The sequence below is a fragment of the Lithobates pipiens genome, unplaced genomic scaffold (genome assembly GCF_037356315.1).
Source record: "Lithobates pipiens isolate NorthernLeopardFrog02 unplaced genomic scaffold, aLitPip1_a1.2 Scaffold_19, whole genome shotgun sequence".
NCBI classification, from domain to species: Eukaryota; Metazoa; Chordata; class Amphibia; order Anura; family Ranidae; genus Lithobates; species Lithobates pipiens.
The window spans coordinates 420,283,475-420,308,861 of NW_027507764.1; the positions used below are offsets into that span (position 1 = coordinate 420,283,475).

Here is a 25,387-nt window from a genome sequence, read left to right on the forward strand (position 1 = left end):
TGAGTCGGCTATACAAGGTCTCCTAGCGGGTCATCGTTGGGCTCCAGGTCAGCAGGACCAGGTGGGTTGAGGGGGTCCAGTGTACGTTCACCTTACAGATTTTTCTGTAAAGGTGAACTTGCCCTTTAAGGTTGAGCCGCTTCTGTTTCAATGTATTTCAGGTATTTTTCCCTATGCTAAGGTCACCAGTAAGTTATTTGTATATCACTATCATATCTCCTCTCAAGCGTCTTTTCTCTAGAGAGAATAAGTTTAATGCTTTGTAGTCATTCCTCATAGCTGAGGTCCTCTAGTCCCTTTATTAGCTTTGTTACTCTTCTCTGGAATTTCTATAGTTCCAGCACATTCTTCTTGAGGACTGGTGCCCAGAACTGGATGGCATAATCGAGATGCGGCCGGACCACAGTCTTGTAGAGTGTCAAAATTATCATTTTATCTCTAGACTAAATCCCTTTTTTTTTTTTTTTTCCTTTTTTCTTTAATATGCATAATCTGCTGGCTTTGCTTGCAGCAGCTTGGCATTGAATGCCATTGCTGAACCTGTGATCTACTAGGACCCCCAGATCTTTTTCCATCCTGGATAACCCAGTGGTTCTCTCCCTAGCGAGTAAAAGTAGTGGGTTGACAGGTAAGTTTAAAATACACAACATTTAAGCTTTGTTCATGTGCAGAGCTGTACGTTTTTCTGCACGTGTTTTACAAGGGCACAAAGAGAACAATTGTTCTCCGTGTGCCCTGTTCACACCACAACACCAGTGTCACAGATTTTTTTTCTGCACGAGAATCTGCAACATGTATGCAGTTATCTGCACAGCAAAATCTGACATGAACATTGTGTTGTGAACAGGGCAAAAGAGAAAGTGATGACACTGGGTTGATTTACTAAAACTGGAGAGTGTCAAACCTGGTGCAGCTAGCTATACATGGCAGCCAGTCTGCTTGTCACTTTAGCTTGTTCAATTAAGCTTTGACAAAAGAAAAACTGGAAGGTGACTGGCTTCTATGCATGCACCAGATTTTGCGCACTCAAGGTTTAGTAAATCAAACCCCAGGGTGTCATGTCTCTGTGTTAACATGCATAAAAACTAACTAGAACGTGCATGAAAACTAAACATCTAAAGAGCGGACACTACTCGCTATTCTCTATGGGACGGCCAGATGGAAACTGACTGCCTGTCCAGTTCCATCAGATACCATCCGATTCGAATTGCTAAATGGATGGGGAATGCAATCCCCATTCCTCTGTTTTTAGTGGACTAGACTGGATCGAATGCAGGGGAGTGTAAATGGACACATGTCCATTTTACATCAGCCTGTCCATAGAGAACAATGGGTGGTCCGGTTGGGTCCACCTAAAAAACGGACAGGCAGATCTGATCGGTGTGCTTGTATGAAAGGGGCTAAAGGCCTTGTTCACACAGGGCATACACAGCGTACCTTTACAGGGATACACAGGTGTTCCATGCATCTCTGTGCAGGCAGTCCCATTGATGTCATTTAGGATGTGGCACCTGCATGAACAGAGCCGTTGCTCCCAATTGTACATCCTTGTAGGTCTGCATGCATGTCCCTGAGCTCACATTGTCTGTGTTTGGGGTCATGTACCCTCACGGATGTCAAATTGGGAACAGCAGCTATGCCCGTGCAGCCTTTGCATCTGTATTTAGCAGGAATTTTGTAATATTTGCTGTGTTTGTATCTGCTAATAGTGATGTGTTTTTTGTGAAAATATTGCTTTGGTAAAAACTTGCGCGAATATCGTGGGGCCTTAAAAATCAATAATACCGTCTTTTCTATTCTACTGGTCCTATGCTTTCAGAAAATATATGGTTTGGGGGGGTCTTTTACAAACTGAAAGCTGTAGGTGAAAAGGGAAAATCTCCTGATTTATAGAGAAATTTTTGGGTACAAATATTTGGTTAAGCTTTTATATTTAGTAGGAATTTTGTAAAATTGACCGTTATCTGCTAGTAATGGTTTTAGTGTATTTTTTGCAAATACCGCGGGGTCTAAAAAATCAGTAGCACCTTCTTTTTATTCTACTGATCATGTGCTTTCAGAAATGTATGGTTTGGGTGGTATTTTACAAACTCTAAAAGCTTTAAGTGAAAAATAAAAAATCAAAGGAAAAATTGCAAAAATGGTCTGGTCACTGAGTGTACAGAATGGAGCATAGGGCCTGGCAGCAAAAGGGTTTAATGAGATAAAAAAAATCTGATATACGTTAATAAATACGTGACTGACAAATTGCTATCAGATTGTTCCTGTCTCTTAGTAAGACCCCTTTCACACTGGAGGCGTTATTCAGGAACCTTAGTGCTAAAAATAGTGCCTGTAAAGCACCTGAAAAATTTACACTGGGGCAGGATGTAAAAAAAAAAAGTCCTGCAAGCAGCATCTTTGGGGAGCTTTAGGAGCGGTATATTCATCGCTCTTGAAGCGCCGCTGCTCATTGAAATCAATGGGCAATGGCGCTTTTAACCCTTAATTCGGCCACTAGCGGGGGCTAAAAGCACCCTGCTAGCAGCCGAAAAGCGCATCTAAAACTACGGTAACGCACCCCTAACATGACCATGCTGTCAGTGTGAAAGGGCTCTAAATGGTTGCTTAGCAGTTGGTTCAACCTCCATATATATATATATATATATAACAAATACACACACCACACTTTTCTTGTGTAGGGTGATTGTAGTTGTATTCTGTGTGTGAAAAATTAGGTTCTTCTAAATTAACCTTCACTATTACAAACATTTAATCTGTACTTTGCATTTTTAGGTGGACATTTAATCCAGCTGTTCTCACCAAAGCAAATGTTGTTCGAAGTGGTGATTCTGCACAAGGAGCAGAGGGAGGAGCCTCACAGTTTCAAGTAGGGGATCTAGTACAAATTTGCTACGATCTAGAGAGAATAAAGCTGCTTCAGAGAGGTCATGGAGAATGGGCTGAAGCCATGCTTCCTGTAAGGCTCTTGTTCTGTCTGTGTATATACTGTATGTGACATTATAGGATGTATTTTTTTATTTTTATTTTAGCGTATGAGCTGTCTGTACCTCTCTATATAAAAGATAGAAATATGGTTCAATGGAATGAATGTTTTTTTGTTTTGTTTTTGTTTTTTGTTTAAAGTATGACTAAAGGCAAACTATTTTTTTTTTATTCATTTTGGACAAAGTCTAGAGGCCTTATGGGCTGCCCAATTAATCGTGGGTGACGTATCTGAGGATTTATTAACAGTAAAGTACGTTTGTAGTTCTTTTTCTATTTCAGTGTGCAAAATGGGGTCGTTTAACAGGCTGGCATTTAGTCGCCATGGGGCCGGGGAAGCTTTAGACCACAACCCTGTCAAAGACAGTTTAATTGGAGAATGGTCAGACCAGGGGGTTGACAGTATTTTCACCGAAGTCAGATACGGGAGTAGAAGTGTGCGGACCAATAGATGATCTATCCTGGAATAAGTGCGGTGCACCTGTGAAAAATGTGTATAATCCCTAGTAGTGGGATTACTCTCTCGCCATGCATTGATTAAATCATATAGATGTAACAGTCTAGCTACCCTATTGCTCCCAGTCGGCGGTCTTTTGAGAGTAGGTCTGTCAGGGTTGGATTTAGCCATAATTCTGTCAAGCGGTATGTTGCTATCCCCTCCCATGATCACCTGTCCCTGGACCTTGGGCATCAGTATCCTCAACATCTTACTAAAAAAGTCCACCTGTCCTGAATTTGGGGCATAATAAGACACAAAGGAAACAAGTTGGTCATGAATGCATCCTACTGCCATGATATATCTGCCTCCCTTGTCCTTAATTATGGTTATGGGCGTAAATGGGGTTCGTCTAGAAAAAGCAATAGCTACCCCCTCTTTTTTATCGGGTCCATTAGTTAAGTAAAACTGCGGGTATTTAACATTAAGATAACCTGGGGCTGACGTCTTAGAAAAATGTGTTTCTTGTAATGGCAATATATCCACTTTCTGTTTGTTATAGAATTGGAAGGCTTTGGTCCTTTTTAGCTGGGGAATTTAAGCCATGTACATTATGGGTGACCACCGAAAAGTCGGATAAGTATGACCTAGCCATTGTGGTAGGGCAGAGCACTCTTACCTTGTAATACTGTGGGAGCGGAAAGAGCCTCCAAAAGATAGGACTCCCATTCCCTTGACCTCCAGGACCAACATGCATGGGTGAGGGTCAGGACCACAGCTCGGGGAAGACAGGGGGTAGAAAGAGAAAAGAAACAAAGGATTAGTTAACATAAAAGACAAGGGCCATTGGCCCGCAAACATATACCAATTAACTTGTGCAAATCGCATAACAATATGGGAAATAATCCCTGCCGGATTTGATAACCTATCCGGACTTAGCAAGGGTACCTCACTCCTCGGAGGGAAGGTAGTCTTGCAAGAGAGCAGCATGGATTTCCGATCCAGCCCAAATGGCCCAAGCTCTAAAGCAGGCCAGCAGGGCAGGTCCGGGTCCCGCATACTGTCGGTCTGATGTTTTACACTGGCCGAGCCTGTCCTTCCCCGAGGGCAACGACTCCAGGGTGGGCCAGCACCAAATGGCAGCCCCAGCATCTGCCCCCCATGCCAGGACCGACTCTGCACCCTCAGGATATCAAAAATAAGGTTCAGGCAGTAAACAAAGAGAATGCTATAAAAACATGTGTAAAAATAAAATAACACAGTAACTTCAAGTCAGTTACGAGGGAACTGTTTCGAGAATTTTTTTTTCCAAAAAATAGGAAACTGCACTATGGTTGTGCTAACAGGGCGACTACGCAATTGCGCAGTCAAAGGCGGACTCAGGTTCATCCATCAGGTCAAAATGGTAGTATCACTTCTTCTTCGTGTAGTATGTCCTGGATTATATGGGAGACACTAAAGTACGCTGTCAGGTCTTCCGGAGGGGTATCCCTGGCTGGGTTCCACTTTCGCTCCGTCCAAAGCGGGGAGAGAGAGCGGTGGGCTTGAGTCGAAGGGGAGGAGGCTGGTGAGTCCCTTGCGATAATACCCAGGCTAAGTAGGAGATCTTCGCCCTCCGGTAACGTGGAAAATGAATACGATTTGCCATTATAAGTAAAAGATAGTCTGAAGGGAAAGGCCCATCTATATCTGATTTGCTTGTTGATGAGGTGTTGTAACAGGGGTTTCATGGGGTCAATGTCTGGGATCAATTCCTTCATCAGCTCCTTCATAGCCCCTTACAGATCTGTATGCGTTTCGGGTAGGCCGCGAATGCGCACATTATACCTGCGAGAGTGATTTTCCAAGTCCTCAATTTTTGTAAGGGCATCCTCTAGTCTGTCCTGGAGGTCTGTAAGCATGTGGGTGTTCTGGTTAACCCTTTTGACAGTGCCTTCAACCTTAGCTTCCACCATGTCAAATCTCTCACCAATACTATGAATGTCCCGTTTTAAGATCGGTTGTAATCAAAGTACAGGCCTTAGAAAGCTCCTGTTGTAGCATTGTGGAGAACCGGGCTAGTAACACCGTATCCCCGGAGTAATATGCTTGTTGTGGAGCTACGGTGGCAGAGCTAAGCTGGCTGGACATGGCCTCCGCCATTTCAGCCATGTTTTTGTACATAGAGGACCCGGGGGAGCCCACAGTTCCTGTGCGTCCTCATCTATGGCAGGGGAAGAGGGACGTGAACGGGACTCACCCTGTTGGTCATCCTCCATGTCCCCGGAAGATTGTGAGGAGAATGGATCTCTGGGGAGTTCCAGGGGGATTCTACTGTCTCCCTCCCGCAGGAATGCTGCTGCTCCTGAGGCAGGGCCTCATGTATCACAGCGTCCCGGCGCCATCTTGGATTGCGGCCTGCGTTCAGGGGAGAACCTGGTCCCTCCAGGAGGTTTCGAGGCTTTGCGCTGACCCCTCTTCGGCTGACCCTGAGCCCGCTGGTTCATTACAGTCTCCAGTACTTCCCCCCCCCCCTGCCGTTTCCGTTGCCGCTGTCCCGCTGGCTGTGCTTAATATAGCTGTATTTGGGCCGGATCATGCGGAGCTCTCTCGGAGCACATCTGCGTCCGAGATCCCGCGCATGCGCTCTCTAGCTGCCATAGCCCTGGTATCCACTTCTTCAGCGGGCGGTCCGCTTTCAGATAAAAGTGGTCTCTGCCGCAGATTCGACACAAGATCACCTTTATCAGTGGTGGGAGAGGCCCGCACCACTTTCCGGTGCCCTCCCCCTCTTAACGGAGGTGATTGTGTCCTCTTCTGTGTTGGGTATGGAGCTGAGCGAGGGGAAGATGGGCCCCCGCTTGGTTCCATACAATTGCAGGGTGGAAGCGACGTCAAATTGTCACTTCTGCCTATAGCTCTTAAAGGGACATTTTTTATTTTTATTGTTTTTTTTTTTTTTCAAACTACTTTTTTATTTTATTTTTTTATTTTTTTTTTATTACATTTTAGTGTAAATTTGAGATCTGAGGTCGTTTTGACCCCAGATCTCATATTTAAGAGGTCCTGTCTTTTTTTTTTTTTTTTTCTATTACAAGGGATGTTTACATTACTTGTAATAGGAATAAAAGTGACACCATTTTTTTGTTAAAAGAACAGTGTAAAAATAAAGTGCAGAAGCGAGTAGTGCCCGCATATGAAAACAATGTTCAAACCACAAATGTGAGGTATCACCGCGGTCACTAGAGCGCAAGCAATAATTCTAGCCCTAGACCTTCTATGTAACTCAATACATGCAACCTGTAGAATTTTTTTTTAAATGTCACATATGGAGTTTTTTAAGGATAAAAGTTTGTCGCCATTCCAAGAGTGGGTGCAATTTTGAAGCGTGACATGTTTGGTATCAATTTACTCGGCGTAACATCTTTCACAATATAAAAAAGTGGGGTTAACTTTACTTTTTGTCTTATTTAATTTAATTTCTTGCAGCCTTGTCCCACGTTGTACCCTCGTCAGAGGCATTTTCAGCCTTGTCCGTTTTTATTTGCAGCTTTTATTTTTAAAAATGGCGCTGCTGAGATACAGAGCTGGATGTCCTGTGTATCTCGGCGGCGCTCGGTAGTTCTCGGCCGCCTTTGGCTGTTCTCGTCGGCTTTCGGCTGCCTTCGGCCCTTCTCGATGGCTTTCGGCTGCCTTCGGCCCTTCTCGATGGCTTTCGGCTGCCTTCGGCCCTTCTCGTCGGCTTTCGGCCGCTCTCGTCAGCTTTCGCCCGCTCTCGGCCGAGAACTGACAAGAACAGCCGAAGGCGGCTTCAAAATGGTGGCAGATCAGCTTATAACATGCACCTGCGATTTTTTATTTTTTTTATTTCCCCCTGATTTTAAGGGGAAAAAAAGTTTTTTATACGCCGATAAATATGGTGTGTGTGTGTGTGTGTGTGTGTGTGTGTGTGTTTTTTTTATTTTTATTTTTATTTTTTTACATCACAGAAACCTGACATTTTAGCAGGGGTGTGTAGACTTTTTATATCCACTGTGTGTGTAATATATATTAGAGCTGCACAATTCTGGCCAAAATGAGAATCACGATTTTTTTTGCTTAGAATAAAAAGAACATGATTCTCACGACGTAAAATCTTTTTCGCATTATACAAAAAAAAAAAAAAAGGGGGGGCTAACATTACTGGTTAGTTTTTTTTTTTTTTTTAATTCATTAAAGTATTTTGTTTTTCAAAAATTATTGCATTTGAAAGACTGCTGCCCAAATACAGTGCAACATAAAATATTGCAACAACCACCATTTTATTCTCTAGGGTGTCTACTAAAGAAAAAAAAAAAAAAAATAAAAAAAAAAAATATATATATATATATATATATATGTATGTATGTATGTGTGTGTGTGTGTGTGTGTGTGTGTGTGTATATATATATATATATATATATATATATATATATATATATATATATATATATATATATATATGTTTGGGGGTTCAAAGTAATTTTCTAGCAAAAAAAAAAAAAGATTTTAACTTGAAACCAACAAATGTTAGAAAAAGGTTTAATGTTTAAGTGATTAAACGTTTTTCACTTACACACAAAGTCTATTCCATTGACAAATTGTTACAATGTTTATACTTATGTTCAACTGATAAAGAATGTTGTGATTCTTGGCAGACTGTCCAGCTTTTCTCCTTTCTCTTGAAAGCTGTAGCTTCAGAAGAGCACAGAATTCTTTGCATAGGAAGAATTGTGAAACACTTTAGTCAAGATTGCTCTAACGATTCTTGACGATTAATTGTGCAGCTCTAATATATATATATATATATATATGTATATGTGTGTATACCCCTCACATTTTTGTAAGTATTTTATTATATCTTTTCATGTGACAACACTGAAGAAATCTTTGCTACAATGTAAAGTAGTGAGTGTACAGCTTGTATAACAGTTTGCTGTCCCCTCAAAATAACTCAACACACAGCCATTAGTGTCTAAATCTATGGCAACAAAATTGAGTACACCCCCAAGTGAAAATATCCAAATTGGGCCCAAGGTGTAAATATCTTCTGTGACCACCATTATTTTCTAGCACTGCCTTAACCTTCTTGGGCATGGAGTTCACCAGAGCTTCATAGGTTGCCACTGGAGTCCTCTTCCACTCCTCCATGACGGTATTACAGAGTTGGTGGATGTTGGAGACCTTGCCCTCCTCCACCTTCTATTTTGAGGATGCCCCACAGATGCTCAATAGGATTTGGGTCTGGAGACATGCTTGGCCAGTCCATCACCTTTACCCTCAGCTTCTTTAGCAAGGCAGTGGTCGTCTTGGAGGTTTTTGGGGTCATTATGTTGGAATATTGCCCTGCGGCCCAGTCTTCAAATGGAGGGGATCATGCTCTGCTTCAGTATGTCACAGTACATGTTGGCATTCATGGTTCCCTCAATGAACTGTAGCTCCCCAGTTCCGGCAGCACTCATGCAGCCCCTACCACCATGCTTGACAGTAAGCAAAACACACTTGTCTTTGTATTCCTCATATGGTTGCCGTCACAAATTAATATGTTTATCTTGGTCTCATCAGACCACAGGTTCCAGTAATAAATGTCCTTAGTCTGCTTGTCTTCTGCTAACTTTGCGGGCTTTCCTGTGCATCATCTTTAGAAGATGCTTTTTTTTTCTGGGACTACAGCCATGCAGACCAATTTGATGCAGTGTGCGGCGTATGGTCTGAGCACTGACAGTCCCCACCACTTCAACTTCTTCAGATACACTGGCAGCACTCGTACGTCTATTTCCCAAAGACAACCTCTTGCTATGATGCTGAGCATGTGCACTCAACTTCTTTGGTCGACCATGGTGAGGCCTGTTCTGAGTGGAACTTGTCCTGTTAAACCGCTGTATGGTCTTGGCCACCATGCTGCAGCTCAGTTTCAGGGTCTTGTCAATCTTTTTATAGCCTCGGAGAATGAGAGTGATAACACCAAATTTAACACACCCGCTCCCCATTCACACCTAAGACTTTGCAACACTAACAAATCACATGACATCGGGGAGGGTAAATGGCTGATTGGGCCCAATTTAGTGGTGTACTCACCTTTGTTGCCAGCGGTTTAGACATTAATGGCTGTGTTGAGTTATTTTGAGGGGACAGCAAGTTTTCCCTGTTATACAAGCTGTACACTCACTACTTTACATTGTAGCAAAGTGTAATTTGTGTTTTGTCACATGAAAAGATATAATAAAATATTTACAAAAATGTGAGGGTGTTCTCGCTTTTGTGAGATACTCTATATACTTACTGTGTGTGTGTGTGTGTGTGTGTGTGTGTGTGTGTGTGTGTGTGTGTGTGTGTGTACACACACACGAAAGGCTCAGCAGCTTGATTTGTCATAGAGGCTGACCAGAAGATAGGTGGCCACTTTGCATCAGAAAAACACATTAGTTGTTCATTTATTTTGTACTGTAATTTTAGTGCCATAATTTAATTTTTTTTTCTGTCTTCATATATTTGATTTCATATTCCCAATTGCATTTCCACTTGATTGACATTTTTCATTGTCTGACAGATTAATTATTACTTTTACCTGAATATGAGCAATTCTTTCCATTTTTTTCATTCAGACCCTTGGAAAAGTTGGAAGAGTTCAGCAAATCTATTCAGACAGTGACCTAAAGGTGGAGGTTTGTGGAACCTCCTGGACATACAACCCAATTGCTGTTTCTAAAGTGGCCTCTGTGGGCTCAGCAATAAATAGTGCCACAGGCGGTATGTTTTACTTATCTGTTTTTAAAGAGGAAATCCACCCTAACACTAAAATTGCTACATCTACAGGCATCCACGATCCAAGACTAACCTATCTAACCCTGTAAAGAAGAAATCATTATACATACCTTTTTTGAAGCTGCTCCAGGTCCGGTCTCCATCGGTGGAAGCTTCTGCAGATTAGACAGCCAACCACAACTGTGAAATGAATGGGAAATTACTATGGGGCTTCAGTTGTCTGCTACTTGTCCTGCCTCCCCTGCACACACCTCCACAGCGAAGCCGCCGCTGACAGCTCAGCGAGGGACCAGAACGGCTTCAGAAAATATATATACTGATTATTTCTTTACAGGGCGAGATAGGTTAGTCTTAGATTGTGAATGCCTGTAGATGTAATGATTTTAGTGTTAGGGTGGACTTTCCCTTTAAGTCTATTAACTTTTTTTGTTGTTAAATGTATAAATAAATGGCAGGAAAACTAAAGCAAAAGTTACTTTTACCTAGTTGTTAGACTGTTGTAGCATGTGCCTACATTCTGTTCAGTGGTTTTGAGAGACCTTGGTAATAACCTTTTCTACATCATCCATTGAGGCAGGGGTCTAAGGAATTCAGACAGTCAAATTAAACTCCAACAAACAAAAAAAAAAAAAAGGTGTGTAGACACCTAATAGCTTACCCCTCTTATAATTTATTGAGCATAGGCAAAAAATTGTAAAACCGCAACTGAAGCGCCCATATCCCTCCCCTGTAAAAATCCTCCCCAGTCCCCAGTAAACCTACCCTGCAATATAAACGCCCCATGCCCAGGTCCCTAAAGTCCCTCTCTTGTCCCAGAGAAGCCCTTGAGCAGCTGGGGGGGGGGGGGGGGTGTCCGAGTCCTGCATTCTGTATCCTTGGAAGCAAGAGCTTCTCCTAGGGCAGTGATGGTGAACCTTGGCACCCCAGATGTTTGGGAACTACATTTCCCATGATGCTCAACTACACTGCATAGTGCATGGGCATCATGGGAAATGTAGTTCCAAAACATCTGGGGTGCCAAGGTTCGCCATCACTGTCCTAGGGGGTTTACCCATCCCCAATGGACCATGGGACAGGTGAGTGTCTGTTTATTATAAGTCAGCAGCTACACTTTTTGTAGCTGTTGACTTTTAATAAGCTTACAAAAGAGTGGAACTTCGCTTTAAAGCAGAACTCTGGGATTGGCAAAAAATCCTCCATTAGTACACCTCCCCCACCCCTTCACAAAACACTAAACTGTTATTACATTTGTGAGATTCCTTACCATTGAAGAGAAAAGTCTATTTGAATCTTCAGAAAGTCTTCTCTGTAATTTAAAACCGTGCAGCATGTATTCTGCCAAAGAGGAGCTGTTAGAACAGTGATTACATCATATCCTCTCCTCTCTCTCTACACCATAATCAAACTACATTTCCCATGAATCTTTGGGAATTGGAGGGATGTGGGAGGGTACATAGGCCTGTACATGTTAAATGTGAACTCGACCACTTCAAAATCGCACCTCTCCTTCTGTAGGCAGCAAGCCACACTACTCGGTAACACACAGCAGGATAGGTATGTTACAGCCTTATTAATGCAAAGCATGTTTGTGCCCCCCCCCAGCCACAATGGCAGATAAATATATTGCTCTTATTTGCTTTATGTAATCATTCCTGAACTGTAGACATATGCCCATAATTATATATTATACACTCTGTACTCTGCTGTAATTCGGTATTAGAAATATTCCTCCTGCTGTAGCGTTGAGATCTTTCTAACAGCAATCAGTGCTTGTATGGAGTATGTCAGAACATCCCTAGCCGCAGCACAGAAAGAGCGTGTAGAAGCAAATTCAATCCGGGTGGCCGCACTCCAAAAATAATTTCTTGATTGGTTAAAAACCATACATCAAGAGATGGAATGAACAGCTAACATGTTTCACACCGTAACTACTGGTGCTTACTTATAGCTGATTCTTTAGGCAATAGACAAAGATTTATATACAAATGCCAATATGAATTAACAGAGTAAACGAGGTGGGCTTGATTGAGGAATCAGTTAATTAGTGGATACTCGTTACACATGGCAACTCAGCTCTGATTAAATCAACATCACATTTGCCAAGACCCATGTCTCACACGATGTTACCACTTTGATGCAATTTTTAAACGATAAATTGTTGGAATGCAGCCATCCGGATTGAATCTCTTTCTACATGCCACTTTGCATACTGAGCCAGCACCCATATCTAAAGGGGAGGAGATTTCTGTGGCCCAGACACCTGGAGCAAGTTCTTTTTCCTGTTTGTCTATTTAACAGAAAGAGAGAGCTGGGGCATGCTGCTTTACATCGGCATGTGGCACATGTAATTTGCTGGCATTGATAAAAAAACAAAACACTAACTTACTAATCAAAAAACACAATAACGGGCAAACCCTCTAATGTATAGAAATCTCAATAAGCTTCAATTTCACCACAATACTGGTCTCTGTGACATGTAACATCACATATAATACACATCAGACTGAAATAAGACATAAAAAATGAAACTTTTCAGTGATGGTGGAAACCCCTCCTACAGATATTTGGCAGTGGATGGTGTCCACTACTCATCAGTGCCCATAAGTGCAGCATATCATTGCTGCCTTACCAGTGCCCATCAGCCTCATCAGTGGCCATCAGTGCATCCTCATCAATGCCAACCAGTGCAGCTTATCAGTGCTGTTTATCAATGCCTGTCAGTGCAGCATAGCAGTGCTCCTTATCAGTGTAGCCCATCTGTGCCCATCAGTGCGGTCTCATCTGTGCCTACCACTGCAGCTTATCAGTGCGGTCTCATCTGTGCTGCCTCATCACTGCCCAGAAATGCAGTATCCTCAGTGCGGTCTCATCTCTGCCCATCAGTGCAGTTTAATCTCTGCCCATCTGTGCAGTCTCAACGGTGCCTATCAGTGTCTGTTTGTGCAGCCCCGCACATGGATGGATGGCATAGTTGGTAAAGAGAGATCAGAAACAAGGACATGGGGAAAAAATGTTTTTTCCCAGAGTTCTGCTTTAAGTGAAGTATTAGTCTTTTTAGTTAGTCTCTGGAATGTTAATTTAATTTAAAATTGCACTAAAGCCTAAAAATTTTTAGAATCTGCTCCACTTACTGTTAGACATTTATTAATATGGGCACAAACAAAAATTCTGTTAAACTTATTTTCCTTGCCTTCTATCCATTGTCATCAGCAAGGCCTTTTTCTGTAATGGAAACAGTGCAAGCTGCTGCCTTTAAGTGACTGGTCTAATTACTGTCCCTTGCTCCCTGACCCCAGCCCTGTAAACTTTGATTGTACAATAAAAGTAGAGTAGCTTCTCAGAAAATGGACCGTACAAATGGGCACTGCTGGAATGAGCTAAATCTGTCTGTCACATGCTGAATTTGGGGGTATTAATTACTTTTTATCTCCCCATCCCCCCCGTATAAATGACAGATTGGCTAAGATTTGAAACAGTGTTTTTTGTTTGTCTTTCCTCTCTTTTTTTTTTTTTTTTTTTTTTCCACACGCATGGATTTCAGGTTTAATACAGAGGTGGTTTGGAAAATTTCTGTGTAGCCTGGTGCTGATTTGTTTGGTCTGTGAAGGCAAGGGAAATAAGCCTGCACAGTGTTTACTCCCGATTTGGTCATCAGTCAAGTCAGAAAGACATAAGAGAATCCCAGAGAGGAGATTCATTTGATGTTGTAGGAATGTCTCCCTCTATATTCTCCATGAGGCATCTGTCTAAGACCAGTCTTGCTATTCTTTTTGACTCCACAGAGAGGTTATCCCAACTTTTAAAAAAATTATTTGAAACGCAAGAATCTGGCGATCTTAATGAAGAGCTTGTTAAAGCTGCTGCAAATGGAGATGTCGCCAAAGTGGAGGACTTACTGAAGAGGCCCGATGTTGATGTGAGGAACTTTCAATTCAGTCTTTATCTCTTATGTAAACCTCTGCTGGCCAGATGTTTAATTTTACATTTTTTTCTTAACATTCTAAGGTAAATGGTCAGTGTGCTGGACACACAGCCTTACAAGCTGCAAGCCAGAATGGACACGTCGACATTTTGAAGTTACTTCTCAAGCATAATGTAGATGTGGAAGCTGAGGTAATTGTTCTTAAAGATATTTTTACTTTTTTATTTTTATTTTTTAGATAAAAAAATCAAGGCTTTGATTTATTTTTCAAAAAGAACCGTTGTTTGTTAATTATAAAATGATATTTAAATATACGATGAAAAAGTGAGGCTGAGGCCTCTAAAGACTGAATGAGGCATTTGTTTATGACTAGCCTATGTTAGTGACTAGAGACACACTTGCTTTGCTGACACCCTCGCATTCCCATATTTGACAGGTACGCAGAAACTGGTGCACTGCCCCAAACCTAGTGTGCATTTAGGTTCGGGCACCAATCCCTGCATACGTTTCAAACTTAGATTGTGTGTCCGTACAGTCGAGTCATCTCCTTTCACTAACATAGGCTGACTGCACGTAGCTCTGGATACCTAACAATGTTTTAATATTTTAGGGGTCTCTGTGCCCATGTGAATAAGGCCCAATTGTGTTTTTGCTAAATTGTTTGTTGCGTTTTTTTTTTTTAATTTCACAAAAATAATTCAGACGTTACATCCATTGTATTTCACAAAACAGTAGTGAAGAATAGTCAATGGTTTGAATTAAGCAAACAACACAAATAACTTGAAAGAGGGTACATAGGTGTTACAGCTTGCAATAGCCAAAATATATACATCATACATGCGATAAACTGAAATAGGTCAGTGTAACCCTCAAAGTGCTAGATATAACATGAGCAACATCAAAATTATCCAGCGAATATAGGATAACTGGTAAAAGGTAACGAACAGGTTTAATTAAAAACAACCCACAAGAATCCATTGTATAAGACTGGATCATACTGGGAAAGATCAAAGCAGTTATATGGGTAGTGGCTTAGAAACAGATGGAGAACCATTATTCAGATTGGTCCCAGGCATCCCTTCACTTTATGGAGTAAATTTGTCTGTCAAGCTTGTGGTAAGGTGCTCCATGCCTTGAACCATAGTTATATCTATGAGATGGGAGAGAAGTGGAAAGCCAACACCTAGAGATGGCCCTTCTAGCTGCTGTTAAGATATGGTTGGCTGACTTATTTGATTGTTTAGAAATGCCTAAAAAGAAAAAAGTAACTCCAGAAGGTTGTGGTCGTCGGTCAAGGAGGCATCGAGGATCTTTTCAAGCATGGACTTTGTGATACGAAAGTCTATGCATGGCCAAAGTGCTTACTTGTTCTGTGCAGTAGCTTTGCACAGAGTAGCCCGGATCCTCCTCTTCTCTGGTCCCACGCCAGCGCTCTTGGCCCCTCCCTCCTGCCAAGGGACCCCACAGCAACCAGTTTGCAATAGAGGCACCCAATCCAAGCTGCTTCTGTGTGTGTCCATTTAGACATGGTGCCTGTGTGTCTCAGCCAGTCAGGAGGGAGTGTCCTGGACAGCCGACTCTTAAAATTTGTAGGGGGAGTTTTCATTCTCCTGACTGTCCTATGAGGCTGCATGACGCTCTACTGCATGTACAAACTGATTTTACTGTTGTGGATTTAGTAACACTTTTAACAGCTGACATGGGGAAAGCATAACTATAGGCAAAACTTTTTTAATTTTTTTTTATTTTTTTGGGGTTTTGAACAGAGAAATAGTCGAACACCTGTCAGCTCTTTTTGCTGCCTGTGCCCCTGTAAGGAAGTTTCACCCTCTCTATTTGTCAAGTATACAATTATCACTGAAAGTTGGAGAAATGTTCCGATTTTCTGTGGTCACCAGAACAGATATAGAGGGGAAATCTTTCAATGGGGACACCAGTTCTGGTGAGCTTGGTGACAATTAGGAATTCCCTCGCTTTGAAGGAGTTTTCTCTCTTCCTGTTTTGGCTATGGTGAAGGGAAATCTCCCCAATGGGGCACAAATGGGTGGGGGTTGAAGGATTACAGCCTATCCTTGTGGTATCCAAAATGACAAAATACGTTTTGCATTTAGGTCCACTTTGAGGATCAACAACGCAGGGTGACTCCTTCCTATCCTGCATTTAAATATTCCTACTGTTCCATGTCAGGTTCTAGTTTCCTGGCTTGCAATTCTTATTACACACCCTCAGGCTCAGGGGGTTCTTAACAAACTACATGATTAAAACCAAGGGATATCATTCCAGTTCCTTTGATCGAAAATATCAAGCTTTTACTCAAACCTGTTTACAGTTCCAAAACCCAACGTGCATTTTTCCCATCCTGGATTTTAAAGCTCTTGGCCCCTAAAGTATTCACAAAGGTCCTCACGCCAGTTCTGAGTCTTCTTTATCACAGAGGTATTCCAGTCATCAGATACCTGGATTCCCTGCTGCTGCAAGAGCAGAACGCCTCTGACCTTGGACTCCAATGTGTCAATTATGATGTGGACTTGAGAGAGATGCTGAACTTTGAGACATTATCTCTAATTCTGACCCATTGCTTGGATTTCTTGGGCCTTCTCTTAGATACCTTTTTAGTCTTTCTGCCCCAGAAGTTGACATTATCAGGTAGGCAACTCCAATCCTGATGTTGCTCCTCCCTGTGCAGCTGCATGTGAGTATTTCTATTCGTAGTGTCCATCTTCAAGGTTGTCCCATTTGCTCAATTCCACTCCAGAGCTTTGCAATGGGACATTCTCACTGCATAGGGCAAATCCAGTCTCTCTCTGGACAAGATGATCTGTGTACATCTTTAACCAAGATGCCTATCATGCCTTCTGCTCCTGGCATTGTCGGAAGGGCAGTTTCTTATTTTTTGGTTTGGGCAGATTAGTGGACCTTCTGTCTATTCAGTGTTTTTGGTCTCTCTCAACACCCTTACAAGCAATTGATCTGTTAAAGAAAAAAATGTCTGCACTAATGGGCAGTTGGGCAGCTAGCAAAGGAACCAATATATGCTAATTCCAAAAAATTGGCCTGCTGTTTATTTCTGAATAGGTCTCTTATTAATTTACTGAGCCCCTCTTCTGACCGGACATCTGGCCCGGGTTCAACCGCACAATGTCACAGCTGTGGCGTACATCAGTCATTAACGGGGCACCAGGAGGGTTGTAACAGGGACCAAAGTAGAAAATCTGTTCTGGGCAGAGTTTCATGTTCCTGCACTCTCTGCGGTGTTGGAGAGAATGCAGGGTTGGAAAACTGGCAATATATTTTGTCAGAAGATATCACCTGGACCAGGGGAGATAGTTTCTCTGTTAGGCATTCTGGGGCACATGCCTTCATTGAAGGAAACTGGATTTGGACATACTACCTACTTAGTTCAACAAGACAGATGACACCCCCTCTGTTTGAACTGCTTTTGGAATCTCTTGGTTGCTTACTATCAAGCTGTGTCTCTCAGTGAACAATAGCGAAACAGGATTTTTTTGTACTCACCGTAAAATAATTTTCTTGATGTTCATCATGAGACACAGCTCTCTCCCACTATATGCAATTATTCACTCCATAGATGACTACATTTTTTTGTCGATCAACCAGTGGGCTGATAAAAAAAAAGAGCATATTCCACCATCCACAGAGGCAAAGTGGATGGCAGAATCTTCCCCCACTGCGTTATTGTGTTCTAACAGTGAAAACTCCTCCTTTAGGGCTAATTAAACAAAAATTTACTAACTGTCCAGTTCAAGAGGCGTCTATCATTCGATTAACGCCTCTTGAATAGGCATGGCCATGCATAGATCAAAATTAGTCCGGTCTCTGCTGAACCACCAAATTTTGATCCATTTAGGCCAGCTTTAGACTGCTTGCTACAGCCTAGTAGATGTGTGGGGTTGGAGGGATTATAGCCTCAAGGCAGCTGGCTTTGTTTTCTCTGTGCCAAGTGTTCACTTATTCCATAGGCAGCAGTTCAACCCTGGTTTGCTTACTGTCAAACTGCCCCTCAATGGACCCAAAGAAAATGATTTTAATACAAAAATCCTGTTTTTCTTCTTTATACTACATCTTCAGTTGGTGCTAGTAAAATCAAGAAATTGTAGTTTTTTTAAATGTTTCCTCTCATTATAGAATGTTGTGTGATTAATTTTCTTCAGTCTTAACACTTATATTAACAATAAACAATTTCTCAACTAAATTGTTAAATAAAAAATTCAGATAAAAAAAAAAAATTACTCCCATGCAGTTTATAGCTCAGGAATTGCCATTATAGGACAACCCTATATTCTCACATCTGGCATTTGTTATAGTCTAATTTTTTTTTGTATGTGTTCTTTATTTATAGAAAGTTTTCACAATTACATTAACCAGAAAAATCTAAAAAATACACAAGATATATATAGACCCAATGTCCACATACAAATTTAGGATACCACCATAAGTCTAGATCAAGAATATTCAATATAGGTACAACATAAACTCATCTTGGGCCAAAAGTATAGCTCAGCAGACTTCAAGAAACTAGATGGTTTAATAGGCCATCATGAAACCCAAAGCAGTGTGGAAAGGTATATGGAATAGACGATAAGAGAAGTGTAAGCATGCAAAAGGGAGAGAGAAGAAGAAAAAAAAGTTTTGGGGGGGGGGGGAGAGAATGAGGCAGCACCATCAGTGGGAAGAATATTCCTGTTGCCTAAAGTATTTACACTCAGCAGACAAATGGGGTGCAAGAACGCAGAGGTTCGACTATGTAAGGAGAGTGAATTCATCCACACAGAAAAATTCAAGCCAATAAAACCACGTTTTAGAAAACCTTTCTTTGAGGGAGCTTGTGGGACCTTCAATTGCCCTAATGTCCTCCACTTTAAGGATACTTTGCTGTAGATGTTTGCTGTAAATTTATTGCATATAGATCATTTAAAAGAGGGTCGAGATTTTTCTGTGCTCAACATATTTGGAGACTGTTTTCAAATTGGCCTAGATACCTAAGGGAGGGTCTGCGAAGATTCTGCGAGTAACAGTTTGTAAGAGAGGAAAAGGACACGTCCTGGATATCTCTACAACCCAGCACTCCTTTTCATAGATAGTCAATGGTCTCGCTGGCAGGGAGCACACAGTGAGAGAGTGGAAGCATTGGAAAATAACCCAGGTCAGAGAAGTTTGTGGCCCAGGTGCATCTGAGCGGCAGTAAGCCATTTGGAGTCTTTGATAAAAAGTGTGGCAGAATACATTTCCCAGTGGTGTAAAGGCAGAAAATCTGGTCCATATGTTTCTGGGGCAATGTCTGGGTTTCACAACATTGGATAGTAAAGCGTTGGAGCTGGGCAGATCCCATAGATGCGAAAGTCTTTAGAGCAAATCTGCCAGGTGGCTGCTATGGTGGGATGTTGAAGCATTGTGGGCAAGGGACGAGTGGGACTTCAAGAAAGAACAGCCAAAGGCGATACTGCTTGTTCCATTGTGACCCATTGTTTCACCTTGAAGTTCCTGCACCAGTCCAATACTCTGGTTAGATGAGTTGCTATTTGATAAAGGCAGGCATCTGGAAGAGCCACCGCTGTCCGACTTCTACTCTGGATAGAATGTTTAACGAGCCGGTTTGTAGTTCCAGACAAACCTATTCTGAATTGAACAGTTTTAAAATAAGTGGAATCTGTATGGGCATGGTTTGTAGCATGTGCAGCAACTTACTGTAGGTAATACATTTTGTTTTTTGAATGAGAAGATGAGAGGTAGGAAGTTCAATGAGTACAGTTTAGTGGGGTCATTAGTTAGCTGAATTTTAAGATGCCAAACTTGGAAGGATGCCCACTTAAAAGAAAAGGTGGATTTCTATAGACTCTTTAGCAGATGTATACCATAATAATGTTTTACATTACTTTGCCCATTTTCAGAGAACGTACGGGTTACTTCACAATGTCTTTTTATAGATACTTACATCTACGACATGCTCTCCAGCTGCAATTTGGAACTCAAACCCTACACTTCTCCAATTACCCCTTAATAAGTGTTTTGCAATCTCAATGCCCTAAAGACCTGATATCTACAGTATACTTCCACTTATTTTACGCTAACATTTCAGTAAGGCTCCACATACAGTTTGAATGAAATGGCAATCCTTGATCTCCACTCTCGCGTGCAAGGATTAGCAAGAAGCTTGCTCCTCTCACCTGAAAATGTGTCCAACAGTTTATAGCAAGCTGACGCAATTGTACATCTTCCACCAGTCCTATCTCATTCCTGTCAGATTACATGCACTTGTCAACACTATTTGCAGCGGAATTAGTGGCCAAGATACACTAGAATACCACTAAAAGAATCCTCATACATATAATAAGATCTGGGATGTGTGGTGTGCATCGATCTGAACTTTAACGCCATCTAGAGATTGAACACACCTACATACATTAGTACAGTTTTTCTTGGCCATAGTGGATTGGAAACAATAGTTGTGATTATATTATACATGTCACAATATAAAAAGACTCAAACCATTGTTGATTCATTGTTTATTTTGTTTTATTGTTTATTGCACCTTATCTTCTCTTTTGACTCCATATGGATATGTATGCGATGTATTATCTTATACACTGCAATAATGATGCTCTATCTTTGTACCTCTATTTTTGCAATAAACTGTTTAAAAAAAAATCTGTTTTTTGATGATACATTACAGGACACAGATTAAGAGACAGCTAGGATATAGGCAGTTGGACCCTGGCAAACAAAAACTGTGATGACCCCCATATAACCCCACCCACTCCCAGAAATATTTAGTTCTTTGCTAGTGTCTTTAGGTGCTGGATGTATTCTCTCTGAGTGAGTCTACTCTGATTTTAATTTTTTTTCCCCTCAATTTACGCTCCTCCATGCTCTGTGGTCACAGCGACATCTTGCGCAGTTTCCCAGTCAGTGTCCCACGGCAAGAACTTCGGGACTGTACCCAGGCCCCACCTTTGAAGATGCTGAGCTAGCCTGCAGTGTTGCTTCATACATTGGTTCCTGCATTTAGGCACCCACCTGTGCACGTACTGTGTTGTGTTAGCAGCCGGGTGCTATGCACATCCAGGGCAGAGGCAAACCACAACATTGTGACCCTGTCCCTGAAGACTCCCTCCCCTGTGGGACTTCCTCCTCCAGAGGAGTGAGTGTGTTAGCTGTATTAATACATAAAGTGCTGCACTAATACATGAATGAAGTCCATAAGTGAAAAATTCAAATATAAATAGAGTCCTTAAAGTGGAAGCATAAAATATACGGAACCCTTCCAGAATGTGAAAGTCCCACTTCTGTCTTGAAACCAATAACCGAGTATTAAATCAACCATCACCTCCTAAGTAGAAAACCACTGCCAAAGGGAATCTGGTGTGCTCTTCTCATGACATGGGGTCCTTCTAATAAAAGAAAGTTCAAGCAAGCTGGTTTGACATATTGTTGACCAAACTGTCAATGGACATGGGCAGCACTCTATGAACTGCAGGTCATTTTTGCAAACAGCAGTAAGCATAAAGTGAAAAAAAAAAAAATACAAACCCAATAGTGCTCCCTTTTTAAAAAGTTTTTTATTAAATCTTAAAAAATTACACGCACACACACACACGCGCGCATATATATAATATATATCTATCTATTCTATGAGACCTGAATACCCTAAAGATCTATAAAGGGACCAAAGTTTCAAGATGACAATATTTATCCTGTAAATCCAAAGATAAAATGGTAGAAGACCTCAAGAATTATAAATAAAAACATTGACATCCCAGTCAACATTTAGCCCTTGGGGAGTATATGATTTCAAAGTGTAGATCCATTTGGTCTCCAGTTTAGAAATCTCCTTATTTCTAGCACTCCCCCTCCAATGACAAGGTGAGTCTATCTATGCCCAAAAAAACTGTTTAGTCGAGATGCCTTTAATGGACCTCACTAATGCCATGGATCGACTTGGGTTCAACCAACATGTTGAATTTTTAGCATGGTGCTGTCCAGGACCTCCACCCAAATTATTATTTTTTTTTAATTGATTTTCAATATTTGAAGTTTAAAAGAACGAGAAAAATAAAAAACAATGGCAACAAAATAGGACCAACCTGACACCCTCACCCACCCACCCCTCTGTGGTGTTAGCAGTAAGGAGCCCCCCCAGCACATACATATGTGTCATTTAATCAGCAATTAGTGCAGGCCTCAAGGTAAAATAATTTTTTAAGGCAGAATATAAAATACCAGAATGGCTACATATCAGTTTATGTACTAATCAATGTCAGAACAGGAGAAAGTTCTGCACAGCCCATCCTTCACCCTACAAGGTACCCACGTGGGACTAACCATTAGTCTCTGATGAGACTACCCCAAACTTTCTCAAATTTTTTTTGGACTGTTTAGGTATGTGGATTTTATAAAATGAGTATCGCATTAACTAACGCCTTCCAGGTCTGTACTGAAGGAGCCAAGGTTTCTTTTTCCACTGCAATATACCGTATTTATCGGCGTATAACACGCACCTTCATTTTAGGAAGGAAGTTTCAGGAAAAAAAACTTAATTTTTAAATGAAGAACTTTGAAGCAAAATAAGGGTCAGTGCCCATCTGTAGCCTCACAATTGCCCATCAATGCAGCTTGATCAATGCCCATCTGCAGCCTCACAATTGCCAATCAGTGCAGCTTGATCAATGCCCATATGCAGACTCACCTTTGCCATAAATGCAACCTGATCAGTGCCCATCTGCAGCCTCACCTTAGATTAATGTAGCCTTGGAGGGGACAGGGATGGGACAGGACGAGTGACGTCAGATTACATACAGCGCCAATCTATTTACTCGGCAGCCTCTTTAATACACAGTTCTATGATGGAACGCTGGCCTCATGCCGGCCCAGGAGAATGGACTTCCTATTACAGAGGCCACTGAGTAAACAGGAGATTCTCGCTGTATGTAATCTGACGGCTCTCGTCCTGTTCCCTCCCACGCAGCCCAAATTGCAGTATCGGCATATAACACACACACACTATTTGCACTCGATTTTCAGGCTGAAAAAGTGAGTGTTATATGCCAATAAATACAGTAATTGCTTTGGGAGTTTAAAGCAGAATACTTAGAATGGCTCTATTAGTTGGCTGCAAGCCCCTCATGTCAATATCAGCGAACAGACTGGAATAGTCAATGGAATGGGCAGATTTCTAATCTGTTTTAAATGAACATTCTTCCAATACTGTTGAATCAAAGGGCAGTGCCAGAAAATGAGAGAAATCAACGGGGGAAAAAGGAACATCTCCAGCATTCAACAATGGGAGACCGGTAAATACTTGTCAATTTAGCAGGCACATAATAGATGCGGTGGAGAAACTTATATTGGGTCAAAAGTTCTCTTTCTGAAGCTAGATGAAGGAAGGAGTAGTCTCACATCATACCAATCATCCCCGTAGATATCGGGGACATCTACCACCCATTTCCCCCTGCATCACACAATTTGAGGTGATCTGTTTGGTAACATCTCTTTGGACACTTTAAATAATGGATTATTACCAGAGCATCATCATGTCGGTCTTTCTAGAGAGGAGGGCTGAGTCACCAGGGTACGCAAGCCAAATTTGGTGACAAATGTGCCTTGACTGTAGATACCTAAAGAAGTACTTAATGGGGAGAGTAAACTTACTCTTAAACTGGTCAAATGTCAACAATTTGTGAACAATTTGCCTTGAGACACAATAACACCTATTGTCTTGATCCCCTTAGCAGCCCCTAATACTGGGTCAGGGACTGACATGAGATGGGGATAGCAATGGTTTAGCCACAAAGTGGAATATGGCAACCCTTTGTTTTCTAAGGACATCTTGTGGACCAGGTCCCAGCCTTTTGGTGGTGTTTTCATGGAGCCAATAGCTACCTGAAGCCCCCCGGTAGGAAAGGAATTTTAAGCCTTCGTAAGACCTCACCAGTGCAGCCTCCATTACTGTAGCAGCATCGCCATTGTCTTCTATCAGCCACATATGGGCAAAAACAATTTAACTAGGTTGTAGTTGTGTAAATCAGGGAAGAGCCAGGCCCCTTGGCCAACAAGCTCCTGTTAATAGAGCTAATAGTGGAACTTTTTTTTTTTTTTTACATTTCTTCAACTACTTCCTGGTTTCCAGGCCTAGGCAAATTATGTCATACGTCCCAGGAGTCTTCAGGATGGGTTCTCTCGGCTAAGCACACCTTCCTGCCTGTATGCCTGAGCTAATGGCAGAGGGATTCCAGGAAGTAAATGCTACATGAATCATCTGCCCTTACTTAAAATGTCTATGGCCGGAAATGCTAGGGGGTGTTTTTCAAAGTGATTTCTCAACAAAATAAAGCATAGAGAAGTGGATGGATGGGGGAGTTTGCTTTGAATCTTAAAAATGAATTGAAGCGGAGGTCATGCCAAATTTTTCTTTTTTTTTTTTTTCTTTTTAAGTCAGCAGCTACAAATACTGCAGCTGCTTACATTTTAAAATATGGACATTTACCTGTCTAGGGCACCCGAAGTCGATCTGTCCCTCGGCTCTCAGGTTGAGGCTCCGCCATCTTCGAAAGGGAATCGGGAAGTGAAGCCTGCAGCTGCTTACATTTAAAGTATGGATACTTGCCTATCCAGGGCACCCGCTATGTCGGCACCCGAAGGTCTCGGGTGGAAGCGCCGTCATCTTCGATAAGGGAGGCAGGAAGTGAAGCCTTGCGGCTTCACAGCCTGGTTCCCTACTGCGCATGTGCGATCCCACAGGTCCCTGCTGTCTTCTGAGACCTGTGTGTCTCCCAGAAAACATCGGGACCTGTGGGATTGTGAATGCGCAGTAGGGAACCAGGCTATGAAGCCACAAGGCTTCACTTCCTGATTCCCTTTTCGAAGATGGCGGGAATGTAGATATCCGCGTGTACCCACGGATATCTATGCCCGGAAGTAAGAGCAAATACCTGGATTATACAAGTATTTGCTCTCCCCTCTCCATTGAAGGGTACCAAATGTGACACGGGGGGGGGGGGGGATTTCAAAAAGTGAAAGTTTGTTATTTACTTTACGGTTAACACTGAGGACAAGAGGGCACTCTACATCTAGAGGAAAAGAGATTTTATCTCCAAATACGGAAAGGTTTCTTCACAGTAAGAGCTGTGAAAATGTGGAATTGACTCACTCCAGAGGTGGTTCTGGCCAGCTCAGTTGATTGCTTTAAGAAAGGCCTGGATTCTTTCCTAAATATACATAACTGGTTATTAACGTTTATAGGTAAAGTTGATCCAGGGAAAACCCGA

The 25,387-nt window shown here is 41.9% G+C and overlaps 1 protein-coding gene across 2 annotated transcripts in view; it reads left to right on the top strand.

Annotated features, from left to right (window-relative positions):
- Nucleotides 1-25,387, top strand: part of MIB1 (MIB E3 ubiquitin protein ligase 1) — a 131,790-nt gene that overhangs the window by 37,138 nt on the left and 69,265 nt on the right. For both annotated transcript variants that reach the window (XM_077492557.1, XM_077492556.1), the window contains exons 7-10: nucleotides 2,776-2,959; nucleotides 10,024-10,168; nucleotides 13,966-14,099; nucleotides 14,189-14,296. In XM_077492557.1, coding sequence (XP_077348683.1) covers nucleotides 2,776-2,959; nucleotides 10,024-10,168; nucleotides 13,966-14,099; nucleotides 14,189-14,296 — 571 coding nt within the window. The remainder of the gene's footprint in view (nucleotides 1-2,775; nucleotides 2,960-10,023; nucleotides 10,169-13,965; nucleotides 14,100-14,188; nucleotides 14,297-25,387) is intronic.